This window comes from Monodon monoceros, unplaced genomic scaffold (genome assembly GCF_005190385.1).
Source record: "Monodon monoceros isolate NGI ecotype Baffin Bay Population unplaced genomic scaffold, NGI_Narwhal_1 Super_Scaffold_9, whole genome shotgun sequence".
Lineage (NCBI taxonomy): Eukaryota > Metazoa > Chordata > Mammalia > Artiodactyla > Monodontidae > Monodon > Monodon monoceros.
Window position 1 is genome coordinate 11,051,976 of NW_021703786.1, and position 22,807 is coordinate 11,074,782.

Below are 22,807 nucleotides of genomic sequence, written 5' to 3' on the forward strand. Positions count from 1 at the left end.
TACTAGAAATTAAAGACAATTTAAGATTAAGAGAACCTCTGGCCTTCACCTTAAGGTGGGAAACGTATTTTACAAAGAGGAAATTGAGCCCCAAAGAGATTAGAGCCCAATGTTGCTTTACCTAGTAAATGGAAAGGAGAGGAATAATTAAAAGTTTTTCATTTGCTTTTTTAAAAAAAAATAATCTAAAGGCTTTGAAACTTCAAAAAGTTTGAGCACATTTACAATAGTTTGTCAAACATGATAATTCCTGAGTCTCTATTTAATGCCCAGGCAGAGACTCTCAGCTTTGACTTGATGCTTGTGTGGGTCTCCCATCCTGAGTCTCTAAGCCACCATGCCCACATGGGCTGTCTTAGAGAGTCAGAGGCAATGGGGAGCTCTGAACAGCAATTCTACCAGAGAGCCCAGGATCAGACTTCTGGTATATTACCTTGACTCACTAATGGAGTCCAAGATACCTGGTACAGTTTCCTACCAAACCCAAGGAACATCAAACGAAAGACAAATAAAACAACCCCCCAGACAGAGTCAGGTGTGCCCAGATTTTGTGTGTGCAGGGGGAAGGGCTTGAAAACTAAGGGGATGTGCCCATTGCAACCCTTTCTGAGAACTCGTTCATAATGCTAACGCGAGGCTTACTCAGGAAGCTCAAATGCCCTCTTTAGAAAGGAGAGGGATCCCATCTGGAGCTTCAGAGCACAGGGCCTGTCTATTGTGAAAACAGGTAGTTAGGGACTTTTAAAAATGCAAATTGCTGGATTGATCCTTAGAGTGATTATGGGCTATTGTATCAACAAGTCCTTGGGGACTCTTGCAGACAGATGACTGACACATATACTACCCTATCAGGACTGAACATGGGGCCTCTCACATTAATGGCTTTCCAAAGTGTGTGATTGTCTTTAGATAACATCTGTAGGGGAAGTCAATACATGAATGTATGCCACAGTGAGGACTGACATCTAACATTTTCTTAAAGGAATTTTTGCCTTCAAAGGGTCAGAAAATAGAGAGAATGTTGTGTTTGTATTTCCCTTCCAGGGCCTGGATAATGAGTTGCAATGAGAAAGACCTCTAACCGCATCACAGGGAAGACCACAACAGTGCCAGTGATTTACCAGTATTAACTCATATAATCCGCACAAGAGCCTGGTAGATAGGTACTATTATGATCCCCGTTTTACAATTAACACAATTGTGACCTGGAAGGGTTAAATGCACTGCCCAAGGTCACACAACTCACAGGTGGCAGAGCCTGTACTCAAACATTGGCCAGTCTTAACTATTCCACCTCTTTCAGTTATGTGACAGTTACAATGCTGCCTCACAAAAGAGCTAATGAACTGCCCCCTTGCTTTCTCGAGCCTCCGGGACTGACTGACTCTCACGTTGAGCGAGTGTCACAGAGTCATGGGTGAGGAGGGAGGATGCATAATGCAGTCCCCTGGTGCTACAAGCTCCTGGGAGGAACTCTGATACTGTACCCAATAGAGTCACATTTCACATTATACAGACACATAAAAATATGTATTTGGAGACTAAGGTCCAGAGAAGGACTGATACCAAGTCTCAAAAGCAAGATTAGCAGAATTAGCCCCCTACAGGCCTAACATAGAGCCCTAGCCACACTCATCACATAACTGTTTTTTTCCTGGCAGATTCAGTGGAAATAGGGGCCAGCTCTCGCTAAGGGGAATGAGATTATTGGATTTTTTATTTTTTTTGCCTTAAACCAGAAGCTTTAAAATGCTTATCACAAGAAAATCATATCTCACCTCTTGAATGAATCTATAATCTACCTATCAGGCCATGGGCACATGCCTTACCTCCATAGACAGTAACTGTCCAGAGGACAAGTCAAAAACTGCAATTCTGATTTCTTGGTATATAGAGAGAGCTTTCACCAAGCCTGGGGCAGTGGACTGAGAACTGGCAGGCTCTAGTCTACTTCCCTTATCATACTAGGTCCTCCCAGCCTACCCACCACCTGATGTTACAGTACACATATTACACAGAAACAGAGAAGGGGAGTGGAGGGGAGAGGAAGTGGGTCCGAAAGTCACTGCAAACATCCAGTGGCACCTTGACTTAGGAGTTTATGACTCTACAAATTGTCACAGTCCCTTAAGGGTCTATCTTTCCAGTTCCCCAAACACACAGATTGCTGCCTTTGCCAGGCCAGCATGACTCACTTTGAGCAGGTAGTCTGTCATGTCCATCAAGTCCGCCCTTACCACTCAGTGAGGCATTTTGAGGGATCTGCCCACCAACAGCCTACAGTTTGTAGAGCTCGGAACCTATGATCCACTACCTGGAGTGACATGAAAGAGCAGGCCCTTAGAAGCTTCTCTTCCTAATGTCATCACTCTCATGATGTTTGGACAAAAAATAAAATGACCGGACTACTTTCTCTTCTCAGGCCTTGTGGACACTAAGCCCAGGGGACTGAGCGCATCTTAAATGAAACTCGGGGATGTGGCAGTTCATGTTCTGCTGCTAGTTCTAGTCTTTGTCAGTGGAACTAGGTTACTTTACCTCTTGCTGTTTTTGTCTTTCCATCTGTAAAATGGCCCTGGTGCCGCCAGCCCACCCAGAAGGTAGCAAGGAACCAGATAGATGTTCTTGATTTTAAGTTTCAAATAAAGTCATGCAGGCTGCCTCTAATCACCATCTCATTACCTTGAGTTCAAATGTCAACTCTGCTTCTGCAACACTTAAGGAAACCTGGATCCTGTATTTCTCCTCACCTTTGTAATATTCTGAGTATTTTACAAATAACTGCAGGCAACGGAGAGCAAGACATTCAAGGAAAGAGCATACACAAATACTGAGATCACAAGGACAAGGGATCAAAACACGCATATGCGGAGCACTTTCTGGTTTTGGAACAAAAGACAGAGTGGCAAAGGATGGGGCCCCGTAAATAAGATGTGTAGGTGAACGGTGAAATCACTGAAAAACAGGAAACCGCCAGGATGGTTATATTTTATATGCAGGTGACCACTGTTGCTTACAAAAAGAAATCCTTTAAAAAGTAAGAGTCTTTGGAAGCAAGAGGTTAGAAGGTCTAAACTAATTAAAACCAGGTCGGCTAACGACAGGCAACATCACGTGAGCACTGAGATGGAGAGTAGCTATAAAAGCTTGATGCGTACATGCAGTGTATTAAGTTGGGAATACGTGTCTCTCCAGCTTCGTATCTATTAAACGAACAAACAATTTACATGTGGCTGCATTACAGGAGTGTGATATGTGGAGTGACAAACCTTTCTCTTCACATCCAACTATGTTCAGTCAAAGCAGAGATGGGGTGAGGAGGGGAGGAGAAAAGCAGGGAGAAAGAAAGTTTAAAAAAAATCTCTGCCTCAGCAAAAGTTTTCATTAAAATTTTAGACAAATGATCCCTGTGTCCTTCTCCCTTGCTGCCTGGGGCTCCATGCTATTTCTATGCAAATAACAACCTCGTGGTTTATATCTTATTATTTCCACCAGAGCTGCAGTGAGACATGACCTGAGACGTGTAAGAGGTGGGTGGGGGGCTGGGGGGTGGAGTTAGAGAGGAGAGAGAGAGAGAGAGAAAGAGAGAGGAAGAAGGGAGAGACAGAGAGAGAGAGAGAAAGATGAAGTGGGTGTTCACTCAAGTGTGAACAAATATTGTCAGGAGTGAGCGTCAAGAACAAAAAAGAATTGCAGGGATAACGTGTTTATTTCAGTCCCCCCACCCGCCCTTGCAAACCGGCACCTTTTAAAATTCATTGGGCATCAGGCGATCATGCACAATCCATCTGCTTTCACTTTATCATTTGCATTTCATGCCTCCTGGCTTTTGATGTGCTGATACTTTGATGCAGTCAGGAGACACGCATTATCATTATTTCAATTTTCAAAGGGGTCAACGGGATCGGCACTTGCACACACAGAGTTTTTTTTTCCCCCTACAACCTCTGCACAACCACCTCCCTTCTTATTCTTCACCCTAATGTTTAACATAAAGGATGAAGACTCAAAAAGGTAGGGGTCAAATGTTTACAGCCTAAAAGCTCGCATACACCGCCTACATTCCCGCTTTACACAGGTACATGCGTACGACAAGCTAGATGGTCAGGGCTTGTGGAGTCTCTACAGGGTTTCAGACACACACAAAGACTCTCACACATGGAGACTCAGGGAGGCACACAGACAGAGAAAGAGGGATCTAGACGCAAGATACAGACACAAAGAGAAAGAGACCAGCACTCACACAGGAAGAGGCATGCACTCAAAGTGACCTGGACACAAGCCCAGAGGATGCGAGACAGAGATTCCTATAGGAAGAAAAGGCAGATGTGCAAAGAGACACCAGTGCAGACAAAGGCAGGATGTGCACAAGGAGGGAGGCAGAAGAGGCAGTCTGAGCGTGTGGCTCCTTTCTAGTTTCCTTTCTCGTACCTGAGAGGCAAAGGGGCAGACAGGACATTCTTAATCAGTTTGCATGAAATCGGGGGTCTTCCAGCACCACGGCTGCACATAAGAGGCAGTGACATGAAGACAGTGAAGCGGGCAGAGCAGGGTTAAGTAACCCCTATAACTGATCACTCCCTTCAGCTACAAATGATCGCAGCCTTCTGGAAATGAGCATTGTGGGGTAAGTTACAGCTACAGCTTTACTGTCTTTTCCCTACAACTAGACTTCTTTAACAAGGAGCCCTGCAGGCTAGGAGGAAGATGAATATAATGAATTTGATCACAACAATTCAACCGGGTTTTAAGAAAAAAATCCCTAATGCTTTCTTTGTGGCAGGATTGAAATTCAACTAGCAAGTTTTTAGGAAAAAACAAACAAAGAAATAAAAACCCCAGCAGCAGCGACAACAACACACCACCACCACCTTTGCTTTTCAGAATATTCTTTGGATATCAGGGAGAAAATTAAAAACTCAATGTAACAAGATACTTTTCAGAAATCAGCTCTTTGTTCAGGTACGGGAACGTTATGGAAATGCAGGTGTCTTCTTTAAATTCTATCCTCACAGATAATGGTATCTACAATTCTCTTCAGCATTCCTCAATATCTCATCCTAAGAAGGTATCCAAAAGAACAACTTAAAAATAAAGTAAGTTTCTCCTGCAGCAATAATCTCCCTCAGTAGAAGCAGTTCACAATCTTTATTTCCAGGCTACTCTCCAAAAAGAGAGCAGGACATCCAAGTTTGCCGTTGTTAGCACTGCTCTGTCTTTCCTTGGAGAGAAAGGCAAGCCCAGAGAAGGACACGAAGTTTATACGAATGCAGAGAGCAAACTTATCACATCACACCATTCTCATTTCTGACATCCCCAAAAGCTAATTGGACTGATGGCAGTGTCAACTTATTCTAAATGGGAATGATAGGATAGGACACTTAATTCCCATCCTTCCACTTGAAAGCCAAGGCTTCATAAACAGCTTGCGTGAGTCTAGTAAACAACTTAGCATGCACATAGCTCCGCAAGCACAATCACCAAACCGTGAAAGGGAGAGGAAAAGGAAACTGAAACTGTAATGTGAGCCAACACTTTGTGCCAACTACTAGATGCTTTTACCTATGTTTTCTCATTTGATGTCCACAGCATCCTTTAGAGGTGGAAATTATCATCCCCCTTTGACAGATAAAGAAAGCTGAGGAGTTGAGGGCTTATACGAGTTGTACGAGGTCAGTCAGCCAGCCAGCCGGCCAGCCAGCCTCAGACAATTACATATTCCTGGCTCTGGAGAGAAAATAATTTTCCTATGCCTGCAAAGAAGTCAGAATTATACTGTCGGGGACTTCCTGGGCGCAGTGGTTAAGAATCTGCCTGCCAATGCAGGGGACACGGGTTCGAGCCCTGGTCCGGGAAGATCCCACATGCCACTGGGCAACTAAGCCTGCGTGCCGCAACTACTGAAGTCTGCATGCCTAGAGCCCATGCTCTGCAACGAGAGAAGCCACCGCAATGAGAAAGCTGTGCACCGCCCCTGCCCACTGCAACTAGAGAAAGCCCGCTCATAGCAACGAAGACCCAATGTAGCCTAAATTAATTAATTAATAAAAAAAAAAATAAAAAAGAACGACACTGCCCTTTGTATATTCAGGTATTCTTAGATAGTTTTCACTCTTGCAAGCTGTGACCTCACTATCCATTTTTTTTCCCTCTCTGGAAAAGCCACTATGAGCTTGGATTGAAAAGGCACAAGCAGGGCTTCCCTGGTGGTGCAGTGGTTAAGAATCCACCTGCCAATGTAGGGGACACAGGTTCGAGCCCTGGTCTGGGAAGATCCCACATGCCGCGGAGCAACTAGGCCCGTGAGCCACAGCTACTGAGCCTGCGCGTCTGGAGCCTGTGCTCCGCAACGGGAGAGGCCCGCGCACCGCGATGAAGAGTGGCCTCCACTCACCGCAACTGGAGGAAGCCCTTGCACAGAAACGAAGACCCAACGCAGCCAAAAAAAAAAAAAAAAAAAAGTTGAACCTTCTTTACAAAAAAAAGGCACAAGCTTTTCTTTTGAAAGGAAAATAAATCTCCATGTCATACTCTTTCTCAACAATCCATCCATGCATCCATCCACCCATCTTTCCACTCAATAATTACCAAGTACTTCCTTATGTACAAGGGACCATCATATGTGCTCCTTTTCAGAGGTGCTTTCACAAATTTCTCAAAACATTAAAACTTGATACCCTCAACATGTTCAGGGGATGTTTCAGAGGTAGCTCCATGTCTGGGAATAGATCTCACATCCCTTGCTCACAGATGAGAAAAAGGGGGGGAGGGCAGAACAGAAGCATTCAATTAATTCTGTCTTTCTAGAAGGACATCAGAATGTAAACTCCTCACAGCAGGAGTTTTATATGGTTTGTTTATTACATAGCAGGGCTTGGAATAGGGCCTGGCACATAGTAGGTACTCAAAACACTCATTTTGTTGAATGAATGAATGGGCAGGGAAGATGGAGGGAGAGGGGAAGAGATAGACTGAGGAAGCCTTCCCCCAATCAGGATCTAGAGCTAGGAATTCACAATAATCCTCCAAAGGCTTCACATACTTCTCCCAAACCCTAGAAACTTACTTTGTTGAGGGCCCCAGCTCCTGTCAGAATTAAGTGAGAATTTTCAACCTGGATGGTTCTCTGTCCCAGTCGGACAAGGTAAGCCCCAATCCCAATGGCCCGGCATGTAACCTTAAAAAAGAATAAATTCGACATGTCACATATTTATGTTCCCTCCCTAGCTATAATAACTAAGGCACAGGTATGTAAAATCCACATTAACAGGAAAAAAATATTGCTTTTTTAGGAAATTTGTTTGATTAATAACAATACAAAAACACAATTTCCTGGTTAAAGCAAAGAAGGTACAGAATTCATTCAATGATTCAAGTAACAGACAGTTAAAGGATCATACGCCCTCTACTTCTCTTACACTTTTGTTTATTTCACAGATGTTTGGCATCTACACTAGAGGTATGAACAAGGAAAACAGTAAGAGGAGAAGAAATTTCAGCTGTTAATACTCCGGTAAAATATTTCGAGAAATAAGAAGTTAAACTAAAGGCTAACATGAGGTGCTAGGTTTAGCTGGGAAATTCAATTATTTACATTATTCTGCCTTCCTACTTTCGTGCACAATTAAAATCAAATTGTAGATATACAGTTTTTAAGAAATGCTCCATTTGGGACTAAGTAGTGGGGATGGGAGCAAAAACAAATCCTAGTCAGCTCTTCAAACATCTCATGCTCTGGCAAGATTTACCAGGCTAATGGTGATGATCTCATCATAGGCCAACGAGGATTCTCCAGCAATCATTCCAGAACCTCGAAGGTTCTCTGCTCCAAGTCCCTCTTCCTTCCCAATAATATCGGTTATCTTGTACCTAGTGGATACAGCCATGCCAAATTATACAGGTTAAACACGTTAACAACAATCCATTAAAAGAATAACCGCCATTAATAGGCTGCTAAAAGCATACTGAAAGCTTATATTTAATACCAGGTCTGTACTTCTTTTTTTATACTCTTCATTCATATATCTTTCCTTCTTAGCTTGGTGCCTATTTTGTCTGGAAGCAATATGCTATAGCAGAAAGAGCAAAATCTGGAACTAAGTAGACAGGTTTAAATCCCTGCTCTGACACATACAGCAGTGTGACTCTAGGGATAATAGTAACTTGTGTAAAATGGGATTTACAGTATCCACTTCTACGGGTTGACATGAAAGTTAAAGCAGCAAGGAGAGGGTCTGACACATAGGTGGCGCTCCGATGTTAGATACCCTCTCTTACTTTCTAGGACAAGTTTCTTAAAAGCAGGGTCAATGTGTATCTCTCTCTAATAAGCAACAGCCTTTAAATCAACAATTTTAGATAAATGTTACACAGGAATAAAAAAAAATCCAGGGGCACAGTGAGAACACTCAGCCCAATTTCTCAAGTCAAAAATCCTCTCTCTTTCCAAGACAAGGATGAAGGGGAAGGTCAACATAGTGCACTCTATCCCTGCTCCTTTGTGAGCATCAAGTGTATACACGAGAGTTCCTGGCATAGTCCTCTGGAGGGGCAGGGGGAATGTGTGTAGAAGTGAAATGCTGGACAAGTTGTACAGAAAGCATCCTGTGGATCCAGAGGGAGCCACCCATCTGTCTTCTCGGCAGGGGATTAGGAGTGATAGCTGATAATGGGAAATGGGAGATGGGGAATGCAACTAATAAAAGAAAGGAAAAATACAAAGTTGGAAGTAGAGATGGGCATATATTATTTATTGTTCCATGTGTACCCTTAAGGCTCAGCACTGGGCACAGTTTTAGAAATTGAAATAATAAATAAATATCCCATAGTGGCTCTTAAACTATTTATTTTTTTGCTCCCATATTTCTGTTCCCTACTTCCAGCCTTCCATCAATTCCTTTTCTTTGCCCTTGCTGTTTGTCTGTGGCTTTGCGTTTCTGCTTCCCAGATTCCCAATAATCCCTTCTCACAATAATTCCCCAATTCTTCCCTTTGCTCTGTATCTAGACTCTAGTATAGTTACATTACAGGTAAAGCTAATCTCCCTTAAGGGGTTAATGAGCCACATTAATTTGGTGGTGGTGGGGGGGAATGTGTTCTTTTAATAAGGCCCACATGCCATATAGTCACAAATACTCATGGGCCCAGTCAGCCTTCTTTGCAAAGCAGATCTTTTCCCTCCTCAGGAGTGCATACTGCTTCACAGGTGTTTGTGATTTGTTAAGTGGCATCTTCTCCCCTTGTATTATATGAAAAAGATTAAAAATTTCCCATCTTCTGCTCTGTGATCTGAGCCTTCTACCTTTAAGGGTATCATTCTTTAAAGTAGTACCAGGGACTTCCCTGGTGGTCCAGTGGTTAAGACTCCACGTTTCCACTGCAAGGGGCACGGGTTCAATCCCTGTTGGGGGAAATAAGATCCCCTCGTGCTGCATGGCATGGCCAAAAAAAAACAAAGTAGTACCAAATTTTAATGTTACTTATAATAAAAATCTTCGTGTAGTGTAATATAATTAACAAAACATGTTCATGTATATCATTTTTGATCCTCACAACAGTCCAGGGTGATAGGGAATATCATCTCCATTATCATAGATAATGATACCCAGGATTTTTGATTGCTTACTATGTGCTGAGTTCTGTGCTAAGGGCTTTACATATATTGGATAACTTGATCTTCATCATACAGATGAGGAAGCTAAAGCTCAGAGAAGAAAGCTGACTTGCTTTAACAAAAGCAATATACAAAATCAATAGCTTTCTGAGATACCAGTAATAAAGAGCTGAAAAATATAATGGCGGGGGTGGGGAGGGAATCCCATTCAGAGTAGCAAGAAAAATGCAAAACATATAGGAATATTTAAAAACTGGCAAAATCCCACCGTACCTATACTGTAGACCAAGACATCCTGGGATGGATGCCACAGTGAACTGTCAGGTGCACTGAAGGATATTTCAGATTTTTGAGAGAAACACTATGATATGTGATATCTGTTGGATGCCTTGCGAACTACTAGTTTTAAGTAGTTCATGGTTTAACATGAGGTACTGCTACATTCCTTTTGACAATGTCCTATCTTTGCAAAGCTGGGTTTTCAGTTTCTGTGGGGGAAAAAAAAAGTTCTACACAAAAATTAGTGCAGAACAAAACGTGAGGGTGGCTATGTCCAAGCTGATTCCAAGGTTTGCAATGTCGTATGGATGCAAATATCCCATTAGTAAGTAATGGTAATTATTTAAGAATAGAATAAAATTTTTTCAGTTATGTGTATTATACAGTTGACCCTTGAACAATGCCAGGGTTAGGGGCATCGACCCTCAGCAGTTGAAAATCTGAGTGTAACTTATAGTCGGCCCTCATATATATGGTTCCTCCATATCCATGGATGCACATCTGTAGATTCAACCAACCACAGATGGTATAGTACTGTTGTATTTACTGTTGAAAATGTCCACACAGAAGTGGACCCGCACAGTTCAAACCCACATTGTTCATGGCATAAATACTTATGAAGCTGTCTGGGTCAGCTTCCTTACTAATCAGAAATATTAGGCATATCTTTTTGCCTAAAGGTGTTATGAAAAAATTACAGAGACAGTAAAGGTGCTGTGAACCAAGAAAGAGTGGGAATTTCTGGCATAATCTATATAAAGAAAACTATAAAACTTTAAAAAATACACTTAAATAACTGGAAAAACATACCATGTTTCTTGTTGGGAAGAGTTAATATTATGAAGCTCTCAGATCTTCCTAAATTGATTTATAAACCTAATGCAATCTGAATCAAAATCATTATGGAAAGTTTTGGGGAATTAACAAAAAAATGAGCCTATCTGTAAAAAGACAAAAATAGCTAATAAAACTTGGGGAAAAATTAAGAATGTGAGGAACTCTGGCCCATTAAAGTAGTTAAAATAGTGTGGCATTAGTCCAAGAATAGAACAAAAAACAGAATATAAAGCCTGGTAATTGAGTTAAGATTATTATAAAAGTGAGGAAAGTATGAATTATTCAATAAATGGTATTGGAGCAACTTATTAACATTCTGGAAAATACTTGCAGATAGATTATAAAAATGTTCAACTTCACTGGGGATCAAAAATACCAGTTAAAATAACAATTGCTGTTTTTATCCTATTTTATTAATTTACAGTAAACAGTGTTGGCAAGGGTGGAGAAAAATTAAAGAGGGGAAACAAGCACTACCATATACTGCTGGTGGGAGTGCAGCTCTTGGGAGGACAATTTGAAATTATCCAAAAAAGTCTTTTAAAAAATGGACATACTTTTTGACCAGTAATTTCACTTTTAGAGTTTAACCCAAAGGGAATAGCCAGAGATATTCTTCAAAGTTTACATAAAAGAATGACCAGCCCAGGGATATAGCAGTAAAAACCGGGATAGTCTGTATGTTCAAATATGATATATTCATTATAATGATTTATATGAAGCCATTAAATATCATATTCTCAAATAATACTGTAAGAGTATATAAAATTTCTCCCTAAATAATATTTAGTAAAAAGAACAAATTACAAAAGCCCTTTCCTATTATGATCCCAATTATGTAGGAAAAAAGGTGTGTGTATATATATATATATATGTATATATATATGACAGAAAGAATATAATATACATTAATAACTGTGATCTCTTGGTAGGACTGTAGCTGATTTTTACTTTTTCTTCATAATTGTTTATATGTTCCAACTTTTCAAACTGAATAATTATAAATATAGTTTAAAAACCTTAATCAATAATAAGGTCTTTCAGCTAGTAAGTGGTACAGCTGAGATACAAACCTAAGGCTTCAAGATTACTCAACAAGCAATCTTCACTGCTCTTCAAGGTCATGATCAGCAGGACAGTGAGAAAAAAATGATCATATTCTCCTTTCTTTAATCCACAGCCAAATTATTCTGACACATAATACCTACCTGGATTCTCCTTCATCCTCCACGTGTTCACAATGGACAGAGTTGAGAGCACTGACTCTCTTATAATCTTGAGGGGTCAGATATAAATATTTGTATCCCTGTGGGAAACACAAATAGTTTTCAACTCATTATTTGCCATCACCACAGAAGACCCAGCAAAGCATGCATAATGCAGCTTGTTCCAAAGCTGGCTTTAAATCTCCAAATCGTGTCTCAGAGTTACTGTCTCATAGAATACTACCATAGACAGTTCTTTGGAAGACGGAAGTGCCTATTTCTGCAGTCACTGACTGTGTCCTTGAAACAAGATATCTTGTAGCTACAACTCCAGGTATACTCCACTCATTTCCTTTTCATCAAGGTTAAAGGGTCATTCTCTAATCTTTAGTGACACCTCTATTAAAGATATCAACACAAAATTAAAGAATTATATGAATTACTATTCTTCATTTTCTCAAATCCATAGTACCATCAACATATAGACGGGTCAAGGATAATTGAGAGCATCACAAAACTAGGATATTCAATCTTAAAATCAGAAGTCTATGCAGTGCTAATGATCAGTAATCACTGAGCTCATACCTTTTGCTTTTCTAAATAAATTCTAATCCCTATGTACATTAAAAAATTATACTAACATTTCATAACTGACTTATTTTTATACATTCATGTACACACTCACATAGAAACTAGTTATTTAATATGCGTTCACCTTAAGTGAATCAGTCACTCAGAAAAAAAAAAAAAAAAAGGAAGCAGAGAAAAACTTTTAAAATACTATGAGAAATTATGTCCACCATTTAACTGAATTTGTCCCACAGGGAGCACAACATGCCAGAGACATGAATTTGAATTTGCCACTGATTTTGCCTGACTTATGACGAGAATGCCCTGTAGCACTGAGCGTCAGTAGTATGTCTGTCAGCACATATTTACTGAGTGCCTATTATGTGCAAGATACTGTTTAAGACACAGAACAAACAGAAAGGAACAAAACAGGCAAAAATTCCTGGCCTTGTACAACTCATCTTCTAGTAGGCGAGTCAGAAAATACACAAAATAAATAAGTTAAGCATACAGTGTTAATGGGAATAATGTTTAAGGAAAAAATAAAATAGAGGAAGGAGACAGGAGAGTTGGCAGAGTTGAACTTTTAGAAGAATAGCCAGGGAAGGCTTTAATGAAAATGTCATTTGAGCCAAGACCTGAAGAGCTGAGGAAATGAGACATGAGGATATTTGGGGGAAAAGCATTCAGGCAGAAGGAACCACAAGTGTGAAGCTGCTGAGTGTGTCCAGCAGGCTCAAGAAACAGTGAAAAGGCTGGTAGAGCCACAGTGTGGAATCAGGTGGGAGCAGCAAGAGAGCAAGAACGGAGTGGTACTGGAAGGCCAACCTAGGGAGGGCCTTGCAGGTAACTGTATGGTTTCTGGCCCTCACTTGAGTGAGCTGGGAAGCCTTTAAAGGGTTTTATTTTTTTTTTTTAAAGATATATATATATATATATTTTTTTTTTAAATGAATTTATTTATTTATTTTTGGCTGTGTTGGGTCTTCGTTTCTGTGCGAGGGCTTTCTCTAGTTGCGGTGAGCAAGGGCCACTCTTCATCGCGGTGCGCAGGCCTCTCACCGTCGCGGCCTTCTCTTGTTGCGGAGCACAGGCTCCAGACGCGCAGGCTCAGTAGCTGTGGTGCGCGGGCTTAGTTGCTCCGCGGCATGTGGGATTTTCCCAGACCAGGGATCGAACCCGTGTCCCCTGAATTGGCAGGCAGATTCTCAACCACTGCGTCACCAGGGAAGCCCTTTAAAGGGTTTTAATCAGAGGAAAGTTTTGAGTTGTGATCTGATTTACATTTAAGTGGATCATTCCATTTTCTGTTGACAGTAGACTTTGGGTAGGGGTAGGGGCAAGGCCAGAAGCAGGAATGTCAATTAGGAAACAATGCAATAAATGCAGTAAGAGGTGGCAGGGACTTGGACTACTGTGTAGCAGTGGAAGTGCTCAGAGATGGGTGGATTCTGGATATATTTTGAAGGTCAGGATGTACACATGAGTTATTGACAGAGAGGAAGTGGGATATGAGAAAGAGAGGTCAAGGATAACTCCAAGGTCTTTTACTTAAATGAGGAATAGAGGTATCATTTATTGAGACAGAGAATATTGTGGGAAGAACAGATTTAAGGAAGAAGATTAGAAGCTACGTTTAGGCAGATGTGCAGGTAGAGATGTTGAGTCTGGACACATGAATCTGAAGTTCAGGGGCAGGATATAAATTTGGAAGTTTATCAGTTTATAGATGGAATTTAAAGCTTTAAGACTGGATCACCAAGGGAAGGTGAATATAGAAAAGAGGAGAGGTCCAGGGACCAAGCCCTAAAACACCTTTTTGTTTTCCTTCTTACCTCACCTTCCATACAAGCTATCCTGCCACAGCACCAGGTGAGAGGGCACTGGGCCCTGTGGGGTTGAGGCTGGGAAGTCCTAGACTTCTTGGTCCTGCCACAGCCTCTGTGGCACTGACATGTGTCCCCATTCACATTTTTTTTTATAATTTAAAAAAAATGAGATAAAATTCACATAACATAAAACTGGCCATTTTAAAGCGTACAGTTCAGTAGTTTTTAGTATATTCAGATGCTGTGTAACCACCACCGCTATCTAATTCCAGGATATTTCCATCACCCCCAAAAGAAATACTGTATTTATTAGAGGTCACCAACAATTCCCATATACTTTTTTTTTTTTAACATCTTTATTGGGGTATAACTGCTTTACAATGGTGTGTTAGTTTCTGCTTTATAACAAAGTGAATCAGTTATACATATACATATGTTCCCATATGTCTTCCCTCTTGCGTCTCCCTCCCTCCCACTCTCCCTATCCCACCCTTCCAGGCTGTCACAAAGCACCGAGCTAATATAATATCCCTGTGCCATGCGGCTGCTTGCCACTAGCTATCTACCTTACTACGTTTGTTAGTGTGTATATGTCCATGACTCTCTCTCGCCCTGTCAAAGCTCACCCTTCCCCCTCCCCATATCCTCAAGTCCGTTCTCCAGTAGGTCTGCGTCTTTATTCCTGTCTTACCCCTAGGTTCTTCATGACATTTTTTTTTTCTTAAATTCCATATATATGTGTTAGCATACGGTATTTGTCTTTTTCTTTCTGACTTACTTCACTCTGTATGACAGACTCTAGGTCTATCCATCTCATTACAAATAGCTCAATTTCGTTTCTTTTTAAGGCTGAGTAATATTCCATTGTATATATGTGCCACATCTTCTTTATCCATTCATCCGATGATGGGCACTTAGGTTGTTTCCATCTCCGGGCTATTGTAAATAGAGCTGCAATGAACATTTTGGTACATGACTCTTTTTGAATTTTGGTTTTCTCAGGGTATATGCCCAGTAGTGGGATTGCTGGGTCATATGGTAATTCTATTTGTAGTTTTTTAAGGAACCACCATACTGTTCTCCATAGTGGCTGAACCAATTCACATTCCCACCAGCAGTGCAAGAGTGTTCCCTTTTCTCCACATCCTCTCCAGCATTTATTGTTTCTAGATTTTTTGATGATGGCCATTCTGACTGGTATGAGATGATATCTCATTGTAGTTTTGATTTGCATTTCTCTAATGATTAGTGATGTTGAGCACTCTTTCATGTGTTTGTTGGCATTCTGTACATCTTCTTTGGAGAAATGTCTATTTAGGTCTTCTGCCCATTTTTGGATTGGGTTGTTTGTTTTTTTGTTATTGAGCTGCATGAGCTGCTTGTAAATTTTGGAGATTAATCCTTTGTCAGTTGCTTCATTTGCAAATATGTTCTCCCATTCTGAGGGCTGTCTTTTGGTCTTGTTTATGGTTTCCTTTGCTGTGCAAAAGCTTTGAAGTTTCATTAGGTCCCATTTGTTTATTTTTGTTTTTATTTCCATTACTCTAGGAGGTGGGTCAGAAAGGATCTTGCTGTGACTTATGTCATAGAGTGTTCTGCCTATGTTTTCCTCTAAGAGTTTGATAGTGTCTGGCCTTACATTTAGGTCTTTAATCCATTTTGAGCTTATTTTTGTGTATGGTGTTAGGGAGTGATCTAATCTCATACTTTTACATGTACCTGTCCAGTTTTCCCAGCACCATTTATTGAAGAGGCTGTCCTTTCTCCACTGTACATTCCTGCCACCTTTATCAAAGATAAGGTGTCCATATGTGCGTGGGTTTATCTCTGGGCTTTCTATCCTGTTCCATTGATCTATCTTTCTGTTTTTCTGCCAGTACCATACTGTCTTGATTACTGTACCTTTGTAGTATAGTCTGAAGTCAGGGAGCCTGATTCCTCCAGCTCCTTTTTTCGTTCTCAAGGTTGCTTTGGCTATTCGGGGTCTTTTGTGTTTCCATACAAATTGCGAAATTTTTTGTTCTAGTTCTGTGAAAAATGCCAGTGGTAGTTTGATAGGGATTGCATTGAATCTGTAGATTGCTTTGGGTAGTAGAGTCATTTTCACAATGTTGATTCTTCCCATCCAAGAACATGGTATATCTCTCCATCTATTTGTATCATCTTTAATTTCTTTCATCAGTGTCTTATAACTTTCTGCATACAGGTCTTTTGTCTCCTTAGGTAGGTTTATTCCTAGATATTTTATTCTTTTTGTTGCAATGGTAAATGGGAGTGTTTTCTTGATTTCACTTTCAGATTTTTCATCATTAGTATATAGGAATGCCAGAGATTTCTGTACATTAATTTTGTATCCTGCTACTTTACCAAATTCATTGATTAGCTCTAGTAGTTTTCTGGTAGCATCTTTAGGATTCTCTATGTATAGTATCATGTCATCTGCAAACAGTGACAGCTTTACTTCTTCTTTTCTGATTTGGATTCCTTTTATTTCCTTTTCTTCTCTGATTGCTGTGGCTAAAACTTCCAAAACTATGTTGAATAAGAGTGGTGAGAGTGGGCAACCTTGTCTTGTTCCTGATCTTAGTGGAAATGCTTTCAGTTTTTCACCATTGAGGATGATGTTTGCTGTGGGCTTGTCATATATGGCCTTTATTATGTTGAGGAAAGTTCCCTCTATGCCTACTTTCTGCAGGGTTTTTATCATAAATGGGTGTTGAATTTTGTCGAAAGCTTTCTCTGCATCTATTGAGATGATCGTATGGTTTTTCTCCTTCAATTTGTTGATATGCTTTATCACATTGATAGATTTGCGTATACTGAAGAATCCTTGCATTCCTGGAATAAACCCCACTTGATCATGGTGTATGATCCTTTTAATGTGCTGTTGGATTCTGTTTGCTAGTATTTTGTTGAGGATTTTTGCATCTATGTTCATCAGTGATATTGGCCTGTAGTTTTCTTTCTTCGTGACATCCTTGTCTGGTTTTGGTATCAAGGTGATGGTGGCCTCGTAGAAGGAATTTGGGAGTGTTCCTCCCTCTGCTATATTCTGGAAGAGTTTGAGAAGGATTCCCATATACTTTTAAAATGAATTTTACTGAAGCATAATTTACGCGCAATAAAATCCATCAGTTTTAAGTGTTGTAGTTTGATGAGTTCTGACAAATGTATACACTTGTGTGTAATCGCCACCACAATCAAAATATAGAATATTTCCATCATCCCCTGACACTCTTACATTTAAAGATGTAAAAGGCAGCAAAGGAAACTGAGAAAGAGTGGCTGGGGCGGGGGGTAAAAAGGAGACTGTAGGTTCCTGGAAACCAAGAGGAGAAAGTATTTCAAGGATGAAGGAGTAACCAACCACATGGAATACTGCTGAAACGTCAAATAGGTGAGATTCAGATTTTAACAATATGGAATCAATGGCGACCTTGACAAAAGCAGCTCTGATGGCATGGTGAGGGTGCAAGGGGAACTGATATGGGTTCCAGAGGGGATGGGAGGGAGAAGAGTATCTGAAAACAGCAAGAAGAGAAACTCTTTTAAGAAGTCTTGCTGTAAAGGGAAGGAAAAAATGGGGTAGGGTTAGTGACTGGAGGGGTAAGTGTCTGTGTGCTAAAAAAGGAGTATATTTAATAGAGAGGGAAAAAGTGATGATGTAAGAAAGAAGGGGGAGAAGTTTTGATCTACATCCTTAAGTTGGCAATAAGGAAAAGGGTCAAGCATAGCGGGATTGGCCTTAGACAGAAGCAGGGACCGTTCATCAAAGTACAGGAGAGAAGGCGGAGAATAAGAGCACAGATGCAGATACACAGGAGCACGTGGAGGCTCTCTTCTAACTGCTTCCATTTTCTCAGTGAATTGGGAAGCAACATCATCAGCTAAGAGTGAGGATGAAGGAAGAGGGTGTTGGAGGTTTGAGGAGAGAGATGTCAAACTGTCAATCAGGAGGTTGGTAAGCTTGAATTTAAAGTAAGACCAGTCAACAGCACTGTGTATTTTTCTCCATCAGTGTTCAGCTATGCAGGTGAGGGAAAAGGAGTAGATGGAGAGAGTTGGATTTAAACAAGGTTTCTGTACAGACACGGAGTAAGCGGAATGAAGAGAAAAAGCAAAGAAATTGAAGGCATGGGAAAGGTAGTGATTATGATCATTAGCCTATGGTAGACTTTGGATTTAAGGCTGGATAGGAATAAAATGAGTATGTAAGGAGGGAGTGAAGAGTAGAAGATAGGTGGCAGGATCAACAGTTGTAGGTCTTGGTGAGTGCAGAGGATTATTGGACTTGGGGTACTAAAGAGAGTGAGCTGGAAAGATAGGACGGAGAAATGGCAAAGGAAGGGATGCTTGAAGCTGACATTATGGGGAATGAGAGGCTGATCTGGGATGTAGGATAGGACTACTTGGGGGGAGAGGAAGTCAAGGATCCAAGAGGCTAGATAATGGGATGAATCATCTATGTATATATAGCAATCGTCAAGAATGATAACAGGACTAGTAGTACTGGAGAGAGTGACAATGTGCCAGCAACTAAAAGATGCAAAGAAGAGGGAGTGGCCAAAGGGTAGGGAACACTATAATAAGGAGCAGTGATGGTACGGCACAGTCTGATGACATGAGATTCAAAGACAGGGGTTTTCAGAGAGAAGGGAGGGAAGAGGGTCTGGAAGTAGCAGTGAGGCACTAGCAAGAAGCTATTTTCCTCCAGGCTCAGTGGTACAAGGGAAAGAGAAACCAGTCACCATTTAAGAGGGCTACAGGGGAAGAAGAGTCTTCAGAGGACAGGCAGGTTTCAAGTAGAGCAAGATTAGAGAACAATCAGAGAAGAAGCTGAGGATATGAGAGATTCTGCTGATGACTGACCATAAGTCTTGGAAGCCAAAGTAGAATAATTTAAAGGTATATATTTTGGGCTTCCCTGGTGGCGCAGTGGTTAAGAATCCACCTGTCAACGCAGGGGACATGGGTTCGAGCCCTGGTCCGGGAAGATCCCTCATGCCACGGAGCAACTAAGCCCGCGAGCCACAACTACTGAGCCCACGCGCCACAACTACAGAAGCCCGTGTGCCTAGAACCTGTGCTCTGCAACAAGAGAAGCCACCACAATGAGAAGCCCACACAGCACAATGAAGAGTAGCCCTTGCTCGCCACAACCAGAGAAAGCCCGCGCGCAGCAACAAAGACCCAATGCAGCCAAAAATAAATAAATAAATAAATTTATAAAAACAAAAAAAACTTCTACCTCTCTCTACACACGTACACACACGCGCGCACGCGCACACCCATATGGTAACTTGAAGTATTATCTTTTCTTAGTCTGTACCTTGTAAGGATCCTCAGGATCTACCCAGGCTACGTGAAACATATGACGAATTTCCTCTGCCAGTCCAATTCTTGCTCCACTGTTGGCTGCTACATAGATGCGTGGGATGCCCTCTGCCCTGGCAAGCTCAGAAGCTCTGAGAAACAGCAAATCCTCCTGGGGTCCAAAGGACCCAATTCGGTATGTGATATCATTGCCAATAACAATGATATCTCGGCCTTCTGGATATTCTGGACTTTTAAGGGTCATTTTCCAAGCTACCATGCCAATCTGCAAAGGCATAAACAAACAAACAAATAAATACATGCAGAATTATTTTTCAGTTTACTTGAAGATATCAGACTGCACATAGACACAACCTTCAGGTAAAGATATGCATTGCTAAAGAGCCCAGCTCCCTGCGGGAAACTAGAACAAATATTCTAGCATACTTCTCCAAGATTATGTTGAGAATAGCTGGTTTACTGTATATGTATTTCACAGTTGTCTCAATTTCTTCTCTGGGTCTGTTCGAAGAAGATGGAAAAACCAAAGTCTAAATGCACTCAGGCTATGTGTGGAAGAATACTGGGGCACTGGGAATTAAATCCGGGATGCCCTACCTTACTACCCTGTCTACTAAGATATTGTTTGTGAGATTCTTTCCAAGAAATCTTTAACACACAGGAGAACAGAAAGAGGACTACCTCTCATGGACTATACAACTTTTACAACCCTGGGTCCTTTTATTGTCCTCTAATATTTGACAGAAATAATAGCAACATTCTTTACAGGCTTGCTTCAGGTATCTTCCATTTCTGGAAGAATTTGCTGTAGCTCAACACTGCATCCTTGTGACCATCTCTTGCTGATTTCTCCCAACACTAGAACACCAAAGGATGCAAGTAACCAACCTCATGCTGCACTATGATATATATAAATCTCTGCGCACTGTTCAGTAGCATCTGGCCAGCCACACAAATAAATGATACTGACTTAATAGGCAGGGGTGACATGTCTCTTCCCAAACCCTCACAGCCCTCTCCTCTTTTAATCCCCTTCTATATGAGAACTAGTCATTCCTTCTACTTGTTTGTTCGCTAGTGCCCTTTCTTTTCTACTCACTCATTCCCCAGTTAACGGCTGCAGTTTTTCATGTCTGCCTGTCTGTTTCCCTATGCCTAGATAAGTAATGCTTTCCATTCTTTTTTTTTCCTGTTTCTTTCTGTCTCCCCCGCTTCCCACCACCACCACTCGCCCCCAAACACAAAGCCTACCAGACGAGCATTCCTGGTCCTGCCTAATGGAGCCCAGCCACATCTGCAGCCTTGGTCCCTCATCCCTGGGCTGCTGCATATCACCTCATTGCGGAGTCAGCCATCAAGAAGGGCCATGAACAGATGTAAATAGCAGCATCCCTGGAAAGCCACATGCATCACCCAGACTCAACCGGGCCAGTGATCATAAGCTCTGAGTACACATTTCTCAATCCAATTGCACATCCACTGTAATCAGGCTGGTTGAAGCTTTCCACACGGCTATTTGTGATTCTCAGCATTAAGAAATATATATATATGAAACACCTACAGATAGATATAAGCTATTTAATATATACCACTGGCCAAATACAAATCAAAATCGATATAATACATAGAAAAAAAATCCAATCACCTTCTGAGGTAAGGCAGTATTACTCTATCTGCTCATTAAAGACAGAGAAAAGGAAGAAGAAACAGATCATCCAAAAAACAGCACAGAGAAACTCCAGATATCAGGATAATTTTGGTCATAGTGTTTAAGAAGCTGATCAATATGATGCCCACGTGCGGAAAAATATTTTAACTGCCTTCTCACGTGGCCCTCTAATCCAACATCTCTTTTGTTTTTCAGGAAGGAAAAGCTATTTCCTCTACATGCATTTGTAGTTAGGAAGATTGGGCTCTACACCAAATTTTATGACATATTAACTTTAGCCACCTAGGCCAGAGTAGCTTAGATACAAGCCCAGAAGAATCTACTTTAGCATTTGCATGCGAATGCAAACACTGTGTCTATGTGGCACTGGACAAGCAAATAACACTCTTATCTTTTGCTATTACCTGGGGACTCTGTGTCACTTGGGCAGTCAGTTCAGCAATTGGCCAGGTCATTATGCTTGCAATATTGACTTCTAATTATTAGTAGTACTTTTTAAAAAATTAATTAATGAATTTATTTTTGTCTGCGATCAGTCTTCGTTGCTGTGCGCAGGCTTTTTCTAGTTGCAGCGAGCGGGGGCTACTCTTGCGGTAAGCGGGCTTCTCATTGTGGTGGCTTCTCTTGTTGTGGAGCACGGGCTCTAGGCACATGGGCTTCAGTAGTTGTGGCTCGTGGGCTCAGTAGTTGTGGTTCGCGGGCTCTAGAGCGCAGGCTCAGTACTTGTGGTGCACGGGCTTAGTTGCTCTGTGGCAACTAAGTTGCCTCTCATTCCTCAGTGAGATTAAGTTTTGAATAAGCACAATGGAGAAATCTCTAAGGAAGAATCTGTTGCTCAATTTATATTAAAAGTTAGATTTTACTGCTAATCAAATGACGGGATACACAATGGTGAACGTGGGCTTGGGAGTCAAACAAACTTGGATCCACATCTAAGCCCTACCACTTATTAACTGTGTGACCTTGGGAAATTCACTTAACTTTATCGAGCTTCAATGTCCCCACATACAAAATTAAGAAAATATTACCTATGGGATTGATGAAAAACTCTTAGAAGCAGTAATCTATTATATTAACTCTAACATACAAAGTTTGCCTTTGTCTCTCCTCTCAACCTATCCAAATCTCACCCGTTCCATAAAGGTTCATTCAAATTCCATTTCCTCAGAAAAGCTTACCCTAGTCTAAAGTGACTCCTTTCTTCTGATCACCTACTAAGACCTTCATATAGAGAATTCATTTGATAATTAATCACATATGGCCTAGGACAGCTTTTAGCTTGCCAGCTTGAACCATCATATCATCTATTCCAGTGCATAGCAGGACTCCTACACATTTCTACACATAATATGGGAGTAATAAATACTTGCTGGTTCCACAGTCATTTCATTTTTTAAATGATACGTGGAAAACAGTCAACACCAAAAGCTTAGAACATCGTGCATGACTTATCTCTAGGGAATCACAGAAT

At 41.1% G+C, this 22,807-nt stretch overlaps 1 protein-coding gene across 11 annotated transcripts in view; it reads right to left on the reverse strand.

The window, feature by feature from the left end:
- The window catches only part of ACACA (acetyl-CoA carboxylase alpha), a 238,061-nt gene that overhangs the window by 52,978 nt on the left and 162,276 nt on the right, over nucleotides 1-22,807 (reverse strand). For all 11 annotated transcript variants that reach the window (XM_029213013.1, XM_029213014.1, XM_029213019.1 and 8 more), the window contains 4 exons: nucleotides 19,663-19,932; nucleotides 11,938-12,035; nucleotides 7,749-7,869; nucleotides 7,067-7,177 (listed from right to left, as the gene is read on the reverse strand). In XM_029213013.1, coding sequence (XP_029068846.1) covers nucleotides 7,067-7,177; nucleotides 7,749-7,869; nucleotides 11,938-12,035; nucleotides 19,663-19,932 — 600 coding nt within the window. The remainder of the gene's footprint in view (nucleotides 1-7,066; nucleotides 7,178-7,748; nucleotides 7,870-11,937; nucleotides 12,036-19,662; nucleotides 19,933-22,807) is intronic.